The sequence below is a fragment of the Babylonia areolata genome, chromosome 28 (assembly GCF_041734735.1).
Source record: "Babylonia areolata isolate BAREFJ2019XMU chromosome 28, ASM4173473v1, whole genome shotgun sequence".
Taxonomy (NCBI): domain Eukaryota; kingdom Metazoa; phylum Mollusca; class Gastropoda; order Neogastropoda; family Buccinidae; genus Babylonia; species Babylonia areolata.
Window position 1 is genome coordinate 3,435,727 of NC_134903.1, and position 22,500 is coordinate 3,458,226.

Here is a 22,500-nt window from a genome sequence, read left to right on the forward strand (position 1 = left end):
GTGATTTGTTCAGTCATATGTCCATTGATTGTACATTGTGATTTGTTCAGTCATATGTCCATTGATTGTACATTCTGTGATTTGTTCAGTCATATGCCCATTGATTGTACATTGTGTGATTTGTTCAGTCATATGCCCATTGATTGTACATTGTGATTTGTTCAGTCATATGTCCATTGATTGTACATTGTGTGATTTGTTCAGTCATATGCCCATTGATTGTACATTGTGATTTGTTCAGTCATATGCCCATTGATTGTACATTGTGTGATTTGTTCAGTCATATGCCCATTGATTGTACATTGTGATTTGTTCAGTCATATGTCCATTGATTGTACATTCTGTGATTTGTTCAGTCATATGTCCATTGATTGTACATTGTGATTTGTTCAGTCATATGTCCATTGATTGTACATTGTGTGATTTGTTCAGTCATATGCCCATTGATTGTACATTGTGATTTGTTCAGTCATATGTCCATTGATTGTACATTGTGATTTGTTCAGTCATATGCCCATTGATTGTACATTGTGATTTGTTCAGTCATATGCCCATTGATTGTACATTGTGATTTGTTCAGTCATATGCCCATTGATTGTACATTGTGTGATTTGTTCAGTCATATGCCCATTGATTGTACATTGTGTGATTTGTTCAGTCATATGCCATTGATTGTACATTGTGTGATTTGTTCAGTCATATGCCCATTGATTGTACATTGTGATTTGTTCAGTCATATGCCCATTGATTGTACATTGTGTGATTTGTTCAGTCATGTGTCCATTGATTGTACATTGTGATTTGTTCAGTCATATGCCCATTGATTGTACATTGTGATTTGTTCAGTCATATGCCCATTGATTGTACATTGTGATTTGTTCAGTCATATGCCCATTGATTTACAGTGTGTGATTTGTTCAGTCAAATGCCCATTGATTGTACATTGTGTGATTTGTTCAGTCATATGTCCATTGATTGTACATTGTGTGATTTGTTCAGTCATATGTCCATTGATTGTACATTCTGTGATTTGTTCAGTCATATGTCCATTGATTGTACATTGTGATTTGTTCAGTCATATGTCCATTGATTGTACATTCTGTGATTTGTTCAGTCATATGTCCATTGATTGTACATTGTGATTTGTTCAGTCATATGTCCATTGATTGTACATTCTGTGATTTGTTCAGTCATATGCCCATTGATTGTACATTGTGATTTTTTCAGTCATATGTCCATTGATTGTACATTCTGTGATTTGTTCAGTCATATGCCCATTGATTGTACATTGTGATTTGTTCAGTCATATGCCCATTGATTGTACATTGTGATTTGTTCAGTCATATGCCCATTGATTGTACATTGTGTGATTTGTTCAGTCATATGCCCGTTGATTGTACATTGTGTGATTTGTTCAGTCATATGCCCGTTGATTGTACATTGTGTGATTTGTTCAGTCATATGCCAATTGATTGTACATTGTGTGATTTGTTCAGTCATATGCCCATTGATTGTACATTGTGTGATTTGTTCAGTCAAATGCCCATTGATTGTACATTGTGTGATTTGTTCAGTCAATGCCCATTGATTGTACTTTGTGATTTGTTCAGTCATATGTCCATTGATTGTACATTCTGTGATTTGTTCAGTCATATGCCCATTGATTGTACATTGTGATTTGTTCAGTCATATGCCCATTGATTGTACATTGTGTGATTTGTTCAGTCATATGCCCATTGATTGTACATTGTGATTTGTTCAGTCATATGTCCATTGATTGTACATTGTGATTTGTTCAGTCATATGTCCATTGATTGTACATTGTGTGATTTGTTCAGTCATATGCCCATTGATTTACATTGTGTGATTTGTTCAGTCATATGCCCATTGATTGTACATTCTGTGATTTGTTCAGTCATATGTCCATTGATTGTACATTGTGTGATTTGTTCAGTCATATGCCCATTGATTGTACATTGTGTGATTTGTTCAGTCATATGCCCATTGATTGTACATTGTGTGATTTGTTCAGTCATATGTCCATTGATTGTACATTCTGTGATTTGTTCAGTCATATGTCCATTGATTGTACATTGTGTGATTTGTTCAGTCATATGCCCATTGATTGTACATTCTGTGATTTGTTCAGTCATATGTCCATTGATTGTACATTGTGTGATTTGTTCAGTCATATGCCCATTGATTGTACATTGTGTGATTTGTTCAGTCATATGCCCATTGATTGTACATTGTGTGATTTGTTCAGTCATATGTCCATTGATTGTACATTGTGTGATTTGTTCAGTCATATGTCCATTGATTGTACATTGTGATTTGTTCAGTCATATGTCCATTGATTGTACATTGTGTGATTTGTTCAGTCATATGTCCATTGATTGTACATTGTGATTTGTTCAGTCATATGTCCATTGATTGTACATTGTGATTTGTTCAGTCATATGCCCATTGATTGTACATTGTGATTTGTTCAGTCATATGCCCATTGATTGTACATTGTGTGATTTGTTCAGTCATATGCCCATTGATTGTACATTGTGATTTGTTCAGTCATATGCCCATTGATTGTACATTGTGATTTGTTCAGTCATATGCCCATTGATTGTACATTGTGATTTGTTCAGTCATATGTCCATTGATTGTACATTCTGTGATTTGTTCAGTCATATGCCCATTGATTGTACATTGTGATTTGTTCAGTCATATGTCCATTGATTGTACATTGTGATTTGTTCAGTCATATGTCCATTGATTGTACATTCTGTGATTTGTTCAGTCATATGTCCATTGATTGTACATTGTGATTTGTTCAGTCATATGTCCATTGATTATACATTGTGTGATTTGTTCAGTCATATGCCCATTGATTGTACATTGTGATTTGTTCAGTCATATGTCCATTGATTGTACATTGTGATTTGTTCAGTCATATGCCCATTGATTGTACATTGTGATTTGTTCAGTCATATGCCCATTGATTGTACATTGTGATTTGTTCAGTCATATGCCCATTGATTGTACATTGTGTGATTTGTTCAGTCATATGCCCATTGATTGTACATTGTGTGATTTGTTCAGTCATATGCCCATTGATTGTACATTGTGTGATTTGTTCAGTCATATGCCCATTGATTGTACATTGTGATTTGTTCAGTCATATGCCCATTGATTGTACATTGTGTGATTTGTTCAGTCATATGTCCATTGATTGTACATTGTGATTTGTTCAGTCATATGCCCATTGATTGTACATTGTGATTTGTTCAGTCATATGCCCATTGATTGTACATTGTGATTTGTTCAGTCATATGCCCATTGATTTACAGTGTGTGATTTGTTCAGTCAAATGCCCATTGATTGTACATTGTGTGATTTGTTCAGTCATATGTCCATTGATTGTACATTGTGTGATTTGTTCAGTCATATGTCCATTGATTGTACATTCTGTGATTTGTTCAGTCATATGTCCATTGATTGTACATTGTGATTTGTTCAGTCATATGTCCATTGATTGTACATTCTGTGATTTGTTCAGTCATATGTCCATTGATTGTACATTGTGATTTGTTCAGTCATATGTCCATTGATTGTACATTCTGTGATTTGTTCAGTCATATGCCCATTGATTGTACATTGTGATTTTTTCAGTCATATGTCCATTGATTGTACATTCTGTGATTTGTTCAGTCATATGCCCATTGATTGTACATTGTGATTTGTTCAGTCATATGCCCATTGATTGTACATTGTGATTTGTTCAGTCATATGCCCATTGATTGTACATTGTGTGATTTGTTCAGTCATATGCCCGTTGATTGTACATTGTGTGATTTGTTCAGTCATATGCCCGTTGATTGTACATTGTGTGATTTGTTCAGTCATATGCCAATTGATTGTACATTGTGTGATTTGTTCAGTCATATGCCCATTGATTGTACATTGTGTGATTTGTTCAGTCAAATGCCCATTGATTGTACATTGTGTGATTTGTTCAGTCAATGCCCATTGATTGTACTTTGTGATTTGTTCAGTCATATGTCCATTGATTGTACATTCTGTGATTTGTTCAGTCATATGCCCATTGATTGTACATTGTGATTTGTTCAGTCATATGCCCATTGATTGTACATTGTGTGATTTGTTCAGTCATATGCCCATTGATTGTACATTGTGATTTGTTCAGTCATATGTCCATTGATTGTACATTGTGATTTGTTCAGTCATATGTCCATTGATTGTACATTGTGTGATTTGTTCAGTCATATGCCCATTGATTTACATTGTGTGATTTGTTCAGTCATATGCCCATTGATTGTACATTCTGTGATTTGTTCAGTCATATGTCCATTGATTGTACATTGTGTGATTTGTTCAGTCATATGCCCATTGATTGTACATTGTGTGATTTGTTCAGTCATATGCCCATTGATTGTACATTGTGTGATTTGTTCAGTCATATGTCCATTGATTGTACATTCTGTGATTTGTTCAGTCATATGTCCATTGATTGTACATTGTGTGATTTGTTCAGTCATATGCCCATTGATTGTACATTCTGTGATTTGTTCAGTCATATGTCCATTGATTGTACATTGTGTGATTTGTTCAGTCATATGCCCATTGATTGTACATTGTGTGATTTGTTCAGTCATATGCCCATTGATTGTACATTGTGTGATTTGTTCAGTCATATGTCCATTGATTGTACATTGTGTGATTTGTTCAGTCATATGTCCATTGATTGTACATTGTGATTTGTTCAGTCATATGTCCATTGATTGTACATTGTGTGATTTGTTCAGTCATATGTCCATTGATTGTACATTGTGATTTGTTCAGTCATATGTCCATTGATTGTACATTGTGATTTGTTCAGTCATATGCCCATTGATTGTACATTGTGATTTGTTCAGTCATATGCCCATTGATTGTACATTGTGTGATTTGTTCAGTCATATGCCCATTGATTGTACATTGTGATTTGTTCAGTCATATGCCCATTGATTGTACATTGTGATTTGTTCAGTCATATGCCCATTGATTGTACATTGTGTGATTTGTCCAGTCATGTGCCCATTGATTGTACATTGTGTGATTTGTTCAGTCATATGTCCATTGATTGTACATTCTGTGATTTGTTCAGTCATATGTCCATTGATTGTACATTGTGTGATTTGTTCAGTCATATGTCCATTGATTGTACATTCTGTGATTTGTTCAGTCATATGTCCATTGATTGTACATTGTGTGATTTGTTCAGTCATATGCCCATTGATTGTACATTGTGATTTGTTCAGTCATATGCCCATTGATTGTACATTGTGATTTGTTCAGTCATATGCCCATTGTCAGTCCTGCAGTGAGACACCTCTGTACATCACTTACTGCTGCCTGATTACTCCCCATTCACTCCTTCTCAGGTTCGTCTCCACGAGTTTTCAGACAGCGCCATCTTGTGGAAGAAGGGGTCGATGCTGAGAAAGAACCGCCACTCTGCTTTGGTTCTCCAAACTGGGTGAGGAAGAGGGTGCAAAGCATCAGTATTATTGTTAGTATTATTATTATTATTATTATTATTATTATTATTGTGAGCATTTACATCTAATCTTGAAAATAAGCCCTAGGCATTTACAAATAGAAATAAATATCAAAAAGGAAAAACTGAACACGAGATACCAAACATTATTAAAAATTATTCAACCCCCCCACCTCCCCCCCCCACCACACACACACACAATACACACAAGCACACGTGCACCCACACAATCGTAAATAGTACACAATCAAAAATACAACCAACTAATTCTGAAACTATCAAAACTCACTATCTTATGACAAAAAAAAAAAAAAAAAAAAAAAAGGAGGGGGGGGGAGGATTGTGGGGGGGGGGGGTTGTGGGGAGGGGGGGAGGATTGGGGGGGGGGGTTGTGGGGAGGGGTGGTGAGGGGGCTGGTTAGGGGGGAGGGAAGGGGTGGGGTGGTGGGGGGGGAGGTTAGAAAACAGCTATATATCACACAGGGTTAGGAACACAGAGATGCCAACTGTTAGGATTTCGCCGTATTTTGTTACATTCCATCACAGTTTGTTCCGATGTTATGCCAACGTCAACAAGTTCGTTTTCGACTACACAGCATGGTCCCTTGTTTTCCTGTCGTAACATTACCCAGACGCTCTAGGCTTATCGATCATGAGGCCAGGGCAGTCACTACTAACCTTGGTCTCACGTGATGATGGTCAGCTAACCGTGTACGTGTTTACATTGAAACAGCATTGAGTCCACCAGTCAGCGTAATCGTTTGCCCGAACAAGAGAGAATGTGGCTGAATCAAGTTGCGTCTCGGTCAAAACAGCGTCTGTGCCCATTTGCTGATGTAGCTCGGAGTCTGAATGTTCTTACCAAACTTCCTGATTGTTCCTTCAAACACTTGACAGGTCTGGGAACGGCTGACATCTGTCTTTGGCATTTAAAAGGAGGGGTGGTGAAATAGTTCCTAATCTTTTCCAGAATGAATATTTCCATATCCAAGAACAGCTGTCAAAGAATCAGTATGATGCCTGCCTTTCTTAGTTCACACAGCTTTGTGTGCATGTTGTATCGGTTTTTTGTTTGTTTGTTTTTTGCATTTCCCAACACAACATGTATGGATGCTATGGTCTTGTACTTTATTAATTCTGTTTTCACATATTTTGTATTTGTATTTCTTTTTTAATCACAACAGATTTCTCTGTGTGAAATTCGGGCTGCTCTCCCCAGGGAGAGTGCGTCGCTACACTACAGCGCCACCCATTTTTTTTGTATTTTTTCCTGCGTGCAGTTTTATTTGTTTTTTTCCTATCGAAGTGGATTTTTCTACAGAATTTTGCCAGGAACAACCCTTTTGTTGCCGTGGGTTCTTTTACGTGCGCTAAGTGCATGCTGCACACAGGACCTCGGTTTATCATCTCATCCGAATGATCTGATTTTGGCAGTATTTGCTCCATTGTGTGAATACATTTAATGGTCTCATACTCTATGAATCCTAGTTTAATTAGATTTGTACTCCACTATTTTAAGTAGATTTTGGTAATGATTTAATCTATGATAAGAATACGCTTAATGGTGTGTGTGTGCGTGTGTGTGTGTGTGCGCGCGCTTGCGTGCGTGCGTGTGTGTAGTGTGCAGATGTTATTTTAGTAATATATACCTTTTATTTCTTGGATGTTTTCATTTGTAAATATTGTTGTGCAATACCCTGTTGTCTTAACATGAGTATGTGTGTGTGTGGGGGGGGGTGGGGGGGGGGGGTAGTATGTCGTCAGCTATTGGGAATTCTTATTTTCTGATTTGACTAGTTTTAATTTATTTTTATGTTGAGCATGATAATTTTATGTTGGTGTTTACAATGAGCCTGTGATTGCACAAGTTAATTTCCATGTGGATTAATAAAGTGTTTTTGACTTGATTTGATTTGATTTCTATGATTGCTATTTTCAAGTATATTTTGGTTATGATTTGTTCAGTGATGAGAATACACTTAATGATCTGATACTCTGTGAATGCTATTTTAAGTATATTTCGATGATGATTTCATCCATGACAAGAATACGCTCAATGGTCTCATACCTAATGATGACAATAATAGCTTAGTCGTGGAGCCAGACTGAGTGAGCGTCTCCCCCAGAATGGAGACTGCCACCATGTCCCTCCAACGACTGTTTTAGTTGGGGTTTTTTTTGGGTTTTTTTTCAGCACGGTGGAAGTGCTGGTCAAAGCTCAGGGCTTCAAGCCGGAAAACGTTCTCTTCTTGGTGCATGAGGTGTTTGAGTGTCTGATCGCCGAGTCCTACAGTGGTGTGCACTACGACTACTTCATTCCCTGTGTGGAGTGTCAGTCCACGGTGTGTACTGTGTGTGTGTGTGTGTCTGTGTGTGTGTGTGTGTCTGTGTGTGTGTGTGTGTGTCTGTGTGTGTGTGTGTGTGTGTTGTGTGTGTGTCCTGATCGACGAGTCCTACAGTGGTGGTGTGCACTAAAAACGACTACTTTCATTCCCTGTGTGGATGTCAGTCCGGTGTGTATGTGTTGTGTGTGTGTGTGTGTGTGTGTGTGGTGTGTGTGTGTGTGTGTGTGTGTGTGCGTGTGTGGGTGTTGTGTTGATCGCCGGTCTACAGTGGTGGACTACTGTGAGTGTCCCTGTGGTGGTTGGTGTGTGTGGTGTGGGGGGTGTGGAGTGTGTGTGTGTTGTGTGATCGCCGAGTCCTACAGTGGTGTGCACTACGACTACTTCATTCCCTGTGTGGAGTGTCAGTCCACGGTGTGTACTGTGTGTGTGTGTGTGTGTGTGTGTGTGTGTGAGTGAATAGAATAGAACAGAAAAAGTTTTGATGTCATGAAACCTGAAGGTTCATAAGACACAAGTACATAGGTCAATAAATAAATGAATAATTGATTTATTAACATCATGAATTGGAACAGGGTTCATGTGTGTGTCCATACACATCATCATCATCGTCATCATCATCATCACCTCGTTTCCCCTGTTTACCTCACAGCTGCTGTCGGAGCCGTGCATGTTCGCCCGCTCCAAGGTTCAGAGGGCGGTGGAGTTCAAGGCTCCCTTCCTGCAGTGTGACTCCTTCCACATCATGTCCATCCCAGAAATACAGGGTACGTCCCTCCACCCCTTTCTTTGGTGTGTGTGTGTGTGTGTGTGTGTGTGTGTGTGTTTCTCTGTTCTGTGTGTATGTGTGTGTGTGTGTGTGTGTGTGTGTACAGGGTACGTCCCTCCACCCCTTTCTTTTCCTTGCCTAGATGTTGGTGTGTGTGTGTGTGTGTTTGTGTCTGTGTGTTTGTGTCTGTGTGTGAATATGTGTGTGTGTGTCTGTGTATGTGTGTGTGTGTATGTGTGTGTGTGTATCTGTGTGTGTGTGTGTGTGTGTGTATGTGTGTGTGTGTGTGTGTGTGTGTGTGTGTGTGTGTTTCTCTGTTCTGTGTGTGTGTGTGTGTGTGTGTATCTGTGTGTGTGTGTGTGTGTGTATGTGTGTGTGTGTGTGTGTGTGTGTATCTGTGTGTGTGTGTGTGTGTGTATCTGTGTGTGTGTCTGTGGGTTGCATTCCGTAGCTTCTGCCCATCTTGTGTTTTGCATATTTCTCCAGGATAACATATGTGCATTTTGTAAATACAGGATGCTCTGATTTTGATTGGTTGATTGTTGCCAGTTGCTACAGACAGATGTGTATCATGCCCACAGCGCCACCTCATGAAGGCGTTCAGTGAACCCGCTGCCTGGCCAAACATGTATCATGTTTTCAGCACCGCTTGTGACAGTTTTTGAATGAATTAGTCATTACAGGAAATGTGTATCTCACTCGCAGCGCTACTTGTGAAGGTGTTGAATGAATTAGTCATTACAGGAAATGTGTATCCTGCTGGCAGCGCCACTTGTGAAGGTGTCGAATGAATTAGTCATTACAGGAAATGTGTATCCCACTCGCAGCGCCACTTGTGAAGGTGTTGAATGAATTAGTCATTACAGGAAATGTGTATCCTGCTCTCACAGTGCCATTTTTGATGGTATTGAATAAATTCACTGTTAAAGGAAATGTGTATCCTGCTCGCAGTGCCATTTTTGATGGTATTGAATAAATTCACTGTTACAGGAAATGTGTATCCTGCTCGCAGCGCCACTTGTGAAGGCATTTAATGAATTAGGTCCTTCAGAAAACAGGTCCTTCTCACAACATCGTTTATGAACACATTGAATGAATAAACTATCACAGAAAACATGTATCTGCTTGCAGCGCCACTTGTGAAGACACTCACTGGATTTTTTTTTTTAATACTGTCATTGCAGCTATCATGCCCCCAGACCACAGTTCTGACTTTGATGACCATCTGCATCGCAGCGTACATGAGCTGCATTCTCTGGAAGAGGATTTGGTCATCAGCGTCTTTGTCTGCTACTCCCGCAAGAATGTGCCTTCGCTGGCGGAGGACGGAAAAGTCATTCATCCAAGCACCATTCTGCAGGATCTGCGGCAAGCTGGATATAAAGTGTATGTTTGTTGGTTGTTGTTTTTTTCTATTCCCTTTCTTTCTTTCTCTAACACTCCTTTTTGTACATCTGAAATATAAGAACTCAGAGTTGAGTAAATACCACTGAAATACTACAGACACCCCTCATTGTCCAGGCTTTCTTTGATCTTGTGAAAATGCTGGAATAATCAATAGTATGTAAATCAACACACGTTATGGTCAGTTTATTTTATCATAACTCTTGTTGTTATGGGCCAGAGGCCTGACAGTTAAAACATTTTTGACTTTGACTTTTGACTTTGACTTCTAATACCCCGTCTCCCCATCCTCCTCCCTCTTCCCCCCACCTCCCTCACATGATGTGTACATGTGTGCTTGTCTGTATTGTGGGTGTGTGTGGAGGGGTGGGGGTGGGGGATGAATGAATAATTTTTAATAGTGTTTGGTATCTTGTGTACAGTTTTTCCTTTTTGATATTTTCTCCCCCTCCACTAGACCTTGAGTGGTGGTCTGGATGCTAGTCATTCAGATGAGATGATAAGCTGAGGTCAGGTGTGCAGGATGCACTTAGTGCACGTAAAAGAACCCATGGCAACAAAAGGGGTGTTCCTGGCAAAATTCTGTATAAAAATCCACTTCAATAGGAAAAATAAATAAAACTGCACGCTGGAAAAAATACAAAAAAAAAAAAAAAGGGGGTGGCACTCTCAGTGTAGCGATGTACTCTCCAGTTGGAGAGCAGCTTGAATTTCACACAGAGAAATCTGTTGTGACAAATAGAAAAATACAATACAATACAATACAATATGTGTTCTATTTGTAAACGCCTAGGGCTTATTTTCAAGATAAGGCATAAATGCTCATGATGATGATGATGATGATGATAATAATAATGTTTGTTGTCTCCTTTTCTCTGTCTGTCTTTCTGTCTCTGGTTCTGTCTCTGGATCTGTCTCTCATCTTCTTGTGTAAAGACCTTGTGTGCATGGTGATCAGTGAAGGGTGTGTCAGTTGTTTGTTTTTTCTCTTTGATTTTTGCTGACGGGTATTTTATTTTATTTTAAGTGAGCGTAAAGAGAATTTTCTGTTTTGGTTGAAGCAGACGATAAAGTATTTTGAACTGAGTTGAATTGAATTGACCTTCCAGTTCCATTACCCCTGTCATGTGTATGTGCACACATCACAAATCAAATCATCCATGTTAGTAATCAGTAGGGTGTTCAAATTTGAACACACACACACACACACACACACACACACACACACACACACACACAGAGCATGCACCAGTTGCTCAAAATGCCAGCATGGCTGCCTGAATAGCGATAGGAGAATAGCCATGCATGTAAAAGCCCATTTCATAGGAAGGAGTGATTTGCTGCTTGTGAATGCAACAGAAAAGACCTGAAGAAAAGGAGCACAGGCTGTTGTGCATCGGTGGAATAAGAATTGATAACTGGTTGATAAACTGCAGTGAGATTCAAAAAGGTTTGATACTTTTTGTTCCTTGTGGTTTTGGAGGGCATTCTACTAACATGCTGTGTCTTAACAAACAATCAACAACAACAAGAAACCAAAAAACAAATTGAATTTATCACAACAGCATTCTACCAACATGCTGCTTCATAGTTTAGTTGTTGTTTTTTTAGTTTCAGTAGCTCAAAGAGGCGTCACTGCGTTCAGACAAATCCATATACGCTACACCACATCTGCCAAGCAGATGCCTGACCAGCAGCATAACCCAACGCGCTTAGTCAGGCCTTGAGAAAAAAAATATATATATATATAAAATAAAATAATTACAAACAAACAATCAGCAACAACAACAACAAAAAAAAAGCAAATTGGATTTATCGCTCACAACAGCATTATACTAATATACTGCTTCATAGCAAACAAACAAACAACAACAAAAAACCAACAACAGAAAACAACAAAAAACCAAACAAAACAAATTGAATTTATCATAACAGCATTATACTAGTATGCTGCTTGGTAACAAACAAAGAAAAATAATTTTTTTTTTTAAAGCTAAAAATAGAAAACCCAAACAAACTGCATTTATCATAACAAGCTTGAAAATCAACAGAAATGTATATATATAAAAAATATTAAAATGAAAAAAGTATGATTATTCGCAAGTTATACACCTTTTCCCAACAAATTTTATGAATGCACAGGAATGTTGTACTTTCTCCCTGTGGCTATATCTCTTTCCATACGAACGGTGAAAGAGACGACGTTAACAGCGTTTCACCCCAATTACCATCATCAAAATATTGCAAGCAGAAGGCTCTTACACTGACGACGTGAATGTTGACAAAGAATACCACAATTCTGACGACGGAAGCTAAAGGTTGGGTCATTCAGACACCCACTGGACATCCGAGGGGTCTGTGTAGAGGAGAAGAGAGGACTGGCCGTACTGAGTGAGTTAACCTGGATGGTATATCTGGCTGTTAACAGGTCCTTCACGGATGACCCAGAAAACGCCAACATGGAGGCTCTGACACTGTCCATGAAGTCAGCACAGGTAGGGGGGAAAACGGTGGTGTGGATCTGGGGTTCCTGCGTGTTGTCATGTCAGTTTCAGTTTTCAGTTTCAGTTTCTCAAGGAGGCGTCAGTGCGTTTGGACAAATCCATATATGCTACACCTCATCTGCTACAGTAGGCAGATGCCTGACAGCAGCATAACCCAACGCGCTTGTCAGGCCTTGAGTGCATGCTTATATAGTTCTGTACCAATGAGAGTGGATTTCTTTTTGCATAATTTTGCCAGAGGACAACACTCTTGTTGCCATGGGTTCTTTTTCAGTGCGCCAAGTGTGTGCTGCACATGGGACCTCGGTTTATCGTCTCATCCAAAAGACTAGACGCTCAGTTTGATTTTCCAGTCAAACTTGGGAGAAAGGGCGAGAGTGGGATTCGAACCCACACCCTCACAGACCCTCTGTATTAACAGCTGAGCGTCTTAACCATTCTGCCACCTTCCTCCTGTCAAGTCTGAGAGAATCTGAGCACCCTGGCTCGAATCCCATAGTCGCCAGTATTTTCTCCCCATCCACTAGACATTGAGTGGTGGTCTGGACACTATAGTCATTCGGATGAAACGATAAACTGAGGTCCCATGTGCAGCATGCACCTAGCACACATAAAAGAACCCACAGCAACAAAAGGGTTGTCCCTGGCCAAATTCTGTAGAAAAATCCACTCAGATACAAAAAAACAAATAAAATCGCAGACAGGAAACAAATACCCCAAAATGGATGGCGCTTTCAGTGTAGTGACGCGCTCTCCCTGGGGAGAGCAGCCTGAATTTCACACAGAGAAATCTGTCATGACAAAAAAAGAGTAATACAATAAAGAAGTCTTGTAAACTGTTTGACAAATGAACCTTCAGCTGCTACCACTGCTTCTTGAACTTCTGCTGGCTGTGTGGGTGTTTGCATGTGTGTTTGTGAGTTTGTAAGTTTGTGTGTTCACGTGCTTGTTTGTGTATGATATGTGGAACTGGGAATGGGTGTATAGTCTTGGGTCTGTTAACTCTTATTGTAAGGCTACAGGACGCGGAGTCTGGGAAGTGTGAGCGTCAGTCTGCATTACTTGTTGTTACCATTATTATCGATTATTATCATTATCATGAAGTAGTAGTAGTAGTATAATGATGAAGTCTCCCGTTGGACTGATGGATGCGTAGGCAGGCAGGCAGGCTTATCTGTCGGTGTGTCCTCATATGGGAGAAGAGGCCGATTCTGGATGCGCAGCACTTCCCACAGGTGTGTGCAAGGGAAAACATCTCCAGAAGTTGAGCCCTGCTTCCTTCGCTCGCACTTCTCCTTAATGGCCAGCGTTCTCTTGTTTTCAAACGTCTTTATTCCACTAGAGCACAGAGTCCTCCAGCGACAGCGGTCAGGGACATCGGTTTCCCAGGAAGCGATGTCTATGTCACAGGGTTTGAAGTTTGTCTTCAAGGTGTCCAGTAGTGGTATAGCATTGTAGTATAATTATCATTGTTATCATCATCAGTATCATCACCGATATCGTTATTTCTACTTTAAAAAAAAAAAAAAAGTAATGACAAGCACCCAATTGGCAGCTGTCAGTCGGCTCAACCCAGGGAGGCAGCCTGTTGTTGCAAATGACTGTGTTTGTAAAGCGCTTAGAGCTTTGTCTCCGACTGAGGATAGGTGCTATGTAAGGAAGAGCTTTGTCTCCGTAGGTGCTATGTAAGGAAGAGCTTTGTCTCCCACTGAGGATAGGTGCTATGTAAGGAAGAGCTTTGTCTCCGCCTGAGGATAGGTGCTATGTAAGGAAGAGCTTTTTCTCTGACTGAGGATAGGTGCTATGTAAGGAAGAGCTTTTTCTCTGACTGAGGATAGGTGCTATGTAAGGAAGAGCTTTGTCTCCCACTGAGGATAGATGCTATGTAAGGAAGAGCTTTGTCTCCGACTGAGGATAGGTGCTATGTAAGGAAGAGCTTTGTCTCCCACTGAGGATAGGTGCTATGTAAGGAAGAGCTTTGTCTCTGACTGAGGATAGGTGCTATGTAAGGAAGAGCTTTGTCTCTGACTGAGGATTGGAACTCATATCCTTCTCCTCCTTCCCTCCTCCTCATTATTACTGTTATTGTTGTTGTTGTTACTATTGTTAGTATTATCATTATGATGATGATTGTTATTATGATTACCTGCACAGGTGGTGATCATCGGCATCTCTGACGAGTTCCTGTCCAACAAGCAGTGCTACAGCCTCATCTTTTACGCCAGGGAGACGCTGAAGAAGCCCTTCCTGCTGATGACGATGGGCAAGACGGCCGACTGGCAGAAACAGGACATCAACTTCCTTCTGGGAAACGAGGTGCTGTGTTGTGTTGGGATGGGTTGTGGTGTGCTGTGCTGTGTTTTGCTGTGTTGCGTTGTGTTGTGTTGTATTGTGCGCGTTAGGTTACGCTGCTGGTCAGGCATCTGCTTGGCAGATGTGGTGTAGCGTATATGGATTTGTCCGAACGCAGTGACGCCGTCTTGAGCTACTGAAACTGTATTGTGCTGTGCTGTATATTAGATTTTGTTGTGTTGTGTTGGATGGCGTTGTTGTGTTGTGTTGTGTTGTGTTGTGCTGTGCTGTGCTGTGCTGTGCTGCATTATGTTGTGTTGCCCAGGTAGGCAGCCTGTTGGAAGCCATGGATGACTGGACCAAAATCTTGGATGATGGTGGCAGTGTAGATATCATCTACATGGATTACCAGAAGGCCTTCGACTTGGTACCTCATTGCAGATTGCTGACAAAAATAGCAGCTCTTGGAATCTGTGGCAATGTATTGGACTGGATCTCTGATTTCCTGACTGGCAGACACCAACAAGCAGTGGTCAATGGAATACATTCATCAGAAGCTGACGTGACCAGTGGAATACCTCAAGGCAGCGTTCTTGTTCCCGTTCTTTTCATCATTTTCATCAACGATCTCCCTAGACACGTGAAAAGCAACGTAAAGATATTCACTGATGACACAAAGCTCCATATGCTAGGACTGACACAGACCAAGGCCCTCAAGACCTACAGGATGATCTGGACCAACTTCAGAACTGGAGAAACAAATGGCAGCTCAGTTTCCATCACAGGAGTGTGTGATCCAGTGTTGACCGGTGATCTAAGGTTCAAGGCTCCCTGGTTTCAGCATGGTGGTGTGTGAATGAATTTGTAGCTGATTTGGGTTGGAGAAAGGGAGAGAACTAGGCCCTGCCTTCCTGTGTGGAAACCTGGTCTCGTTGGATATCAGTTCACTGCCCCCAAGGCTATAAAGAGCTATGGTAGCTTTTTGACATATTTTATTGTGTTCTTGTATTGCACATAACAGTTTAGATGTGGTGTGTGTGTGTGTGTGTGTGCGCGCGTGCGCGTGTGTATATGTCTTTGTGTGTGTGTGTGTGTGTGCGCGCGCGCTTGTGTATATGTCTTTGTGTGTGTGTGTTGTGAGTGTGTGTGTGTGTGTGTGTGTGTGTGTGTATGGTGTGTGTGTGTGCATTTGTCTGTGATGGTAGTGTGTATATGTGTGTTCATGTGTGTGTGTTGGTGTGTGTATGTGTGTGCACACACACACGTGTGTGTGTGTGTGTGTGTGTGTGTGAGTTTGTGTGTGTGTGTGGGGGGGGGATGTGTGTTTGTCTCTGCGTATTGTGTGTGCGTGTGTGATTATCTGTGTGTGTGTGTGTGTGATTATCTCTGTGTGTGTGTGTGTGTGTGTGTGTGTGTGTGTGTGTGTGTGTGTGATTATCTGTGTGTGTGTGATTATCTGTGTGTGGGGGTGGGGGGTGGGGGGGAGGGATGGTCTGTGTGTATGTGTGTGTGTGTGATTATCTCTGTGGGGGTGTATGGTGTGTGATTATCTGTGTGTGTGTGTGGTGTGTGATTATCTGTGTGTGTGTGTGTGTTTATCTGTGTGTGTGTGTGTTTATCTGTGTGTGTGTGTTTATCTGTGTGTGTGTGTGTGTGTTTATGTCTCTGTGTGTGTGTGTGTGTGTGTTCAGGTGTATGTAAAGATGCAGGACATCTCACGCTACGACAGCAAAATCAAGGAACTGGTCGCCGCCGTCAAGACCAAAGCGGGCCTGAAAACCACGGTTAGTTCTCACAAGATTTTGTCTGTCTGTCTGTCTGTTTGTTTGTCTGTTTGTTTGTTATTGGAGCACTCTTTCTTGTATGTTATTAAACACTTGTGTTGTTTCATGATATTCATTCATTCATTCATTTTTGACTCACTTGTGTAAACAAAGTGAGTCTATGTTTTAACCCAGTGTTCGGTTGTCTGTATGTGTGTGTGTGTGTGTCTGTGTGTGTGTGTGTGTCTCTGTGTGTGTGTGTCTGTATGTCCGTGATAAACTTTAACATTGACATTTTCTCTGCAAATACCTTGTCAGTTGACACCAAATTAGACATAAAAATAGGAAAAATTCAGTTCTTTCCAGTCATCTTGTTTAAAACAATATTGCACCTCTGGGATGGGCACAAAAAAATATAAAATGAAGCCTAATTATATGCAAACTGCATTTACTGTTATATTTATATTTTTTGTATTCTCTAAACTTGGCACTTTGATCTGATATTCTGACACAACAACAAGAGCAGTCATTATTATCATTTTTTGTTCAAACAGGAACTTCTTTTGCTAAGCATGGAAGTTTTATTTATTTTGCAAACATTTGGTGCAGAAAGTAAAAAAGGGAAATTACTCTGTAATTAATGCTAGGGGACTTAATTTGCCACAAGTGAGTCTTCAAGGCCTTGCCTCTCTTGGTTTCGTTTACTTTCTCATCCGTTCACTCGTTTATCTATTCACACATTCTTCCGTCAGTTCATTCATCCATTGACTCATTCATTCTTTTTACTTTTATTAAATGAATTAATTTCAAATTTGTTTTTGTTTTTTTGTTTTTGCTCTTCTTTCTTCTCCTTCTTCTTCAAACAACTAGATAGATAAATAAATGAATAAGTAGATGAACATGTGATCCCTGCAGGAGACGGTCCATGACTGCTTCATCAGCTGTGGCTGGAAGACCTGACAAAAAGCAGTGGCGCTAAGCAACTGTGATAAATGAATGAATGAATAAATAAATAAATGAATGAATACACAAGCAAACAAATGAATGAATAAATAAACACATGATGTCTTCAGGAGACGTTCCTGGACTGCTTCATCAGCCACTGCTGGAAGAACTGGCAGAAGGTGCTCAGTAACAGTGATAAATGAATAAATAAATGAATAGATGAATGAACAAAGACACAAACGAACACACACACACACACAAAAAAAAGAAATGAATGAATGAATAAATGAATAGATATGTGTCTCTCTGCAGGAGACGTTCCCGGACTGCTTCATCAGCTACTGCTGGAATAACTGGCAGAAACATTGACAAGTAGATAAACAAATAGATGAATAAATAAATAAATAAACAAACAAATAAACAAACCAACCAACAAATAAAAATGTGATCTCTGCAGGAGACGTTCCCGGACTGCTTCATCAGCTACTGCTGGAAGAACTCGCAGAAGGCGGTGGCGCTGGGCACGGCGTCGCAGCCCTCGGCCATGGGCTGGGGCGACCCCCGCGCCATCAAGGACCACCTCTGCAGCCAGGGCGTGTCCTGCTGGCTGGACATCGAGCAGATGGGGCAGGTGAGTGATGGGGTGGTGGAGGGGTGGAGAGAGGGGGTGGGGGGAAGAGGTGGGGGGGTCGGTGTGAGAGAGAGGGGGGGCGTGTCCTGCTGGCTGGACATCGGGCAGATGGGGCAGGTGAGTGATGGGGTGGTGGAGGGGTGGAGAGAGGGGGTGGGGGGAAGAGGTGGGGGGGTCAGTGTGAGAGAGAGAGAGGGCGTGTCCTGCTGGCTGGACATCGGGCAGATGGGGCAGGTGGGTGATGGGGTGGTGGGGGGTAGGGGTGGGAGGTGGGGGAGAGAGAGGGGTTGGGGGGCAGGGGAAGAGGTGGGGGGGTCGGTGTGAGAGAGAGGGGGGGGCGTGTCCTGCTGGCTGGATATCGGGCAGATGGGGCAGGTGGGTGATGGGGTGGCGGGGGTGGAAGGTGGGGGAGAGAGAGGGCGTGTCCTGCTGGCTGGATATCGAGCAGATGGATCAGGTGGGTGATGGGAGGGGGATGGGGGAGAGAGAGGGGTTGGGGGGCAGGGGAAGAGGTGGGGGGGGTCGGTGTGAGAGAGAGGGGGGGGGGCATGTCCTGCTGGCTGGACATCGAGCAGATGGGGCAGGTGGATGATGGGGGGGGGATGGAGAGAGGGGGTGGGGGGCAGGGGAAGGGGTGGGGGGCGTGGGGGTGTGAGAGAGAGAGGGCGTGTCCTGCTGGCTGGATATCGAGCAGGTGGGGCAGGTGGGTGATGGGGGGCGGGGGGGGAGAGAGGGGTTGGGGGACAGGGGAAGGGGTTGGGGAGCAGGGGAAGAGGTTGGGGGGTCGGTGTGAGAGAGAGAGGGTGTGTCCTGCTGGCTGGATATCAAGCAGATGGATCAGGTGGGTGATGAGAGGGGGACAGGGGTGGGGGGGAGGGGAGGGGGGGGAGAGAGAGTAAGGGAGAGAGGGATTTGGGGAAGGAGTTAGGGAGTGAGGGTGGGAAAGAGAGGGAGGATGAGGGGGGGTTTGGTGAGGGTGGGGTGGGGGGTGCACATGGGGGAGGAGTGGAGGGGGGGGGACAGGTTGGTGAAGGGGGGTGGGGAGAGAAAGCAGGGGGGGGGTGGGAGGTTGGGATGGAAAGGGTGGGCGTTGGGGGGGTAAGTGTGAGAGAGAGGGGAAGGGGTTCAGGGTTTGGGGAGTGAGGGTGAAAGAAAGAGAGAGAGAGAGAGAGAAGGGGGTGAGGTGATAATGTCATGTGACTGGCAAAGGTTGAGAGTTCCACTAAACATCCCGGGTCAGCCCTGCACAATCTGAAAAAACAACAACAACAACAACAACAACAGCAAAGAAACAAAAATCAACAACAACAAAAATCAAAAACCCAGCTGTGTCTCCAGATCCTCACACGCTCAATAAAAGGAAAATGACAAACAAGACAAAACTCTGTTCACTGGCTCACAGACACACTGACAACAAAACAGCAGTGAGGCACAAAAACTGCTGTGCTGACCCACAAGAATGATTGATTTGCCCCACTGTTTCCAAACAATACTTTGGGATGTATACTGTTGTTGTGTTTGAGAGTTCACATTGAGCACTGTTGTTGTGTTTGCGCCTGTGTGAGGTCACCTTTAGCATTGTTGTGTTTGTGCCTGTGTGAGGTCACCTTTAGCACTGTTGTGTTTGTGCCTGTGTGAGGTCACCTTTAGCACTGTTGTTGTGTTTGTGCCTGTGTGAGGTCACCTTTAGCATTGTTGTGTTTGTGCCCATGTGAGGTCACCTTTAGCACTGTTGTGTTTGTGCCTGTGTGAGGTCACCTTTAGCACTGTTGTTGTGTTTGTGCCTGTGTGAGGTCACCTTTAGCACTGTTGTGTTTGTGCCTGTGTGAGGTCACCTTTAGCACTGTTGTTGTGTTTGTGCCTGTGTGAGGTCACCTTTAGCACTGTTGTGTTTGTGCCTGTGTGAGGTCACCTTTAGCATTGTTGTGTTTGTGCCTGTGTGAGGTCACCTTTAGCACTGTTGTTGTGTTTGTGCCTGTGTGAGGTCACCTTTAGCACTGTTGTGTTTGTGCCTGTGTGAGGTCACCTTTAGCACTGTTGTGTTTGTGCCTGTATGAGGTCACCTTTAGCACTGTTGTTGTGTTTGTGCCTGTGTGAGGTCACCTTTAGCACTGTTGTGTTTTTGCATGTGTGAGGTCACCTTTAGCACTGTTGTGTTTGTGCCTGTGTGAGGTCACCTTTAGCACTGTTGCTGTGTTTGTGAGGTCCTGTTTCGTGATTATGCTGTGTTTGCGCTTATCTGAGGTCACCTTTAGCAGTGATGTGTTTTCCCTGTGCAGGAAGGATTCTACGAGGATTTGGCAAGAGGTGTACGCACTTCCAAAGTCATGGTCGCTTGTGTGTCGGACGAGGTGGGGATAAGTGTTGTTGTTTGTGTGTGTGTGTAGTGTTTGTAATGTCTGTATGTGTGTGTGTGTGTGTGTGTGAGAGAGTGTGTATGTGTGTTGTATGTGTGTGTGTGTGTATGTGTGTGTGTTTGCGTGTGTGTTTGTGTGTGTGTATGCGTGTGTGTTTGCGCATGCATAGTGTGTTTGTGTGAATACGTATGTGTTTGTGTGTGAGTGTGTGTGTGTGTGTTCGTTCGTTCTTTTGCTTAACGTCTATCCACATTTGTGATTTTAGACAAAAATCCATTATCTCCCCTACCCCACCCATGCCTTAAATCATCACTATTTTCCCTGTTCCTCTCTCCTTAGTCAGCATTTTTTTTTAAAGGGAAAAAAAGGAATATAAACAAAATAAAATAAACTAACTAGTCAACCAGTAGAATCAGAACAAAGAGCCAATTGGGCTCCAAATTAAACTATTTCAGATACATCTTGATTATCATATAAGACATTTCTAATGGAAGCAGATGGAACTGCAGATTGTGTAAAGGACATAGGTAAATAGTTTTAACTGTTCACATCTATAGATGATATGCACGGCTGTGTGTGTGTGTGTGTGTGTGTGTGTACATGTGAGCATGCGAATGTGCATATGCATGCTGATATGTATTTACACAATTTTTTTCATTATTTGATTCAGTGTTTCAGCAACACTATACAATTTTGTGTGTGTGACTGAGTGTGTATGTGCTTGTGTGTATGTTACAGAATGTTTGTCTATGCCCCAAAAATTGGAAATTTCTTTTATTGCTTCATTGCAGCTATGGTTTCACTTCCGTTCGATTTTCATTTTTTTCTCTTGTTCAAACACAGTTTGGAATTCAGCACAAAAATGCACATGATGATGATATGTTTTGTGTTTCAGTACATGATTTGATTGTTTGTTGCCACAAAAAATGGCACAGCACCTTAAACAAATGTTTGCAATGTTTTGTTGCCACAAAATGGCACAGAACCATAAACAACTGTTTGCAATGTTTTGTTGCCACAAAATGGCACAGTACCATAAACAAATATATGCAATGTTTTGTTGCCACAAAATGGCACATTGTCATAAACAAATATTTGCAATGTTGTTATTGTTTTGTTTTTTGCCACAAAAATTGCACAGTGTCATAAACATATATTTGCAATGTTTTATTGCCACAAAAAATGGCTTAGTGTCATGAACAGATATTTGCAGTGGTTGTTTTTTTATCACACAAAAATGGCACAGTGTCATAAACAAATAGTTGCAATATTTTGTTGCCACAAAAAATGGCACAGTGTCATAAACAAACATTTGCAATGTTTTGTTGCCACAAAAAAATAGCATAGTATCATAAACAATTTTTTGCAATGTTTCTTTTTATCACAAAAAATGGCGCAGTGTCATAAACAAATATTTGCCATGTCTTGTTTCCACCCCCAAAAATGGCACAATATGATGAACAAGTTACTTGCAATGTTCTGTTGCCACACACAAAAATGGCACAATATGATGAACAAGATACTTGCAATGTTCTGTTGCAACACACAAAAATGGCACAATATGATGAACAAGATACTTGCAATGTTCTCTTGCCACACACAAAAATGGCACAATATGATGAACAAGATACTTGCAATGTTCTGTTGCCACACACAAAAATGGCACAATATGATGAACAAGATACTTGCAATGTTCTGTTGCCACACACAAAAATGGCACAATATGATGAACAAGATACTTGCAATGTTCTGTTGCCACACACAAAAATGGTGCAGTATGATGAACAAGATACTTGCAATGTTCTGTTGCCACACACAAACATGGCACAATATGATGAACAAGATACTTGCAATGTTCTGTTGCCACACACAAAAATGGTGCAGTATGATGAACAAGATACTTGCAATGTTCTCTTGCCACACACAAAAATGGTGCAGTA

The 22,500-nt window shown here is 41.6% G+C and overlaps 1 protein-coding gene across 1 annotated transcript in view; it reads left to right on the forward strand.

Moving 5' to 3' along the window:
- LOC143301941 (uncharacterized) overlaps window positions 1-22,500 on the forward strand; it is a 155,202-nt gene that overhangs the window by 108,042 nt on the left and 24,660 nt on the right. Inside the window, exons 44-52 of the mRNA XM_076616399.1 lie at window positions 5,439-5,533; window positions 7,748-7,895; window positions 8,548-8,662; window positions 9,849-10,050; window positions 12,497-12,563; window positions 14,727-14,888; window positions 16,556-16,648; window positions 18,030-18,203; window positions 20,483-20,554. Coding sequence (XP_076472514.1) covers window positions 5,439-5,533; window positions 7,748-7,895; window positions 8,548-8,662; window positions 9,849-10,050; window positions 12,497-12,563; window positions 14,727-14,888; window positions 16,556-16,648; window positions 18,030-18,203; window positions 20,483-20,554 — 1,128 coding nt within the window. The remainder of the gene's footprint in view (window positions 1-5,438; window positions 5,534-7,747; window positions 7,896-8,547; window positions 8,663-9,848; window positions 10,051-12,496; window positions 12,564-14,726; window positions 14,889-16,555; window positions 16,649-18,029; window positions 18,204-20,482; window positions 20,555-22,500) is intronic.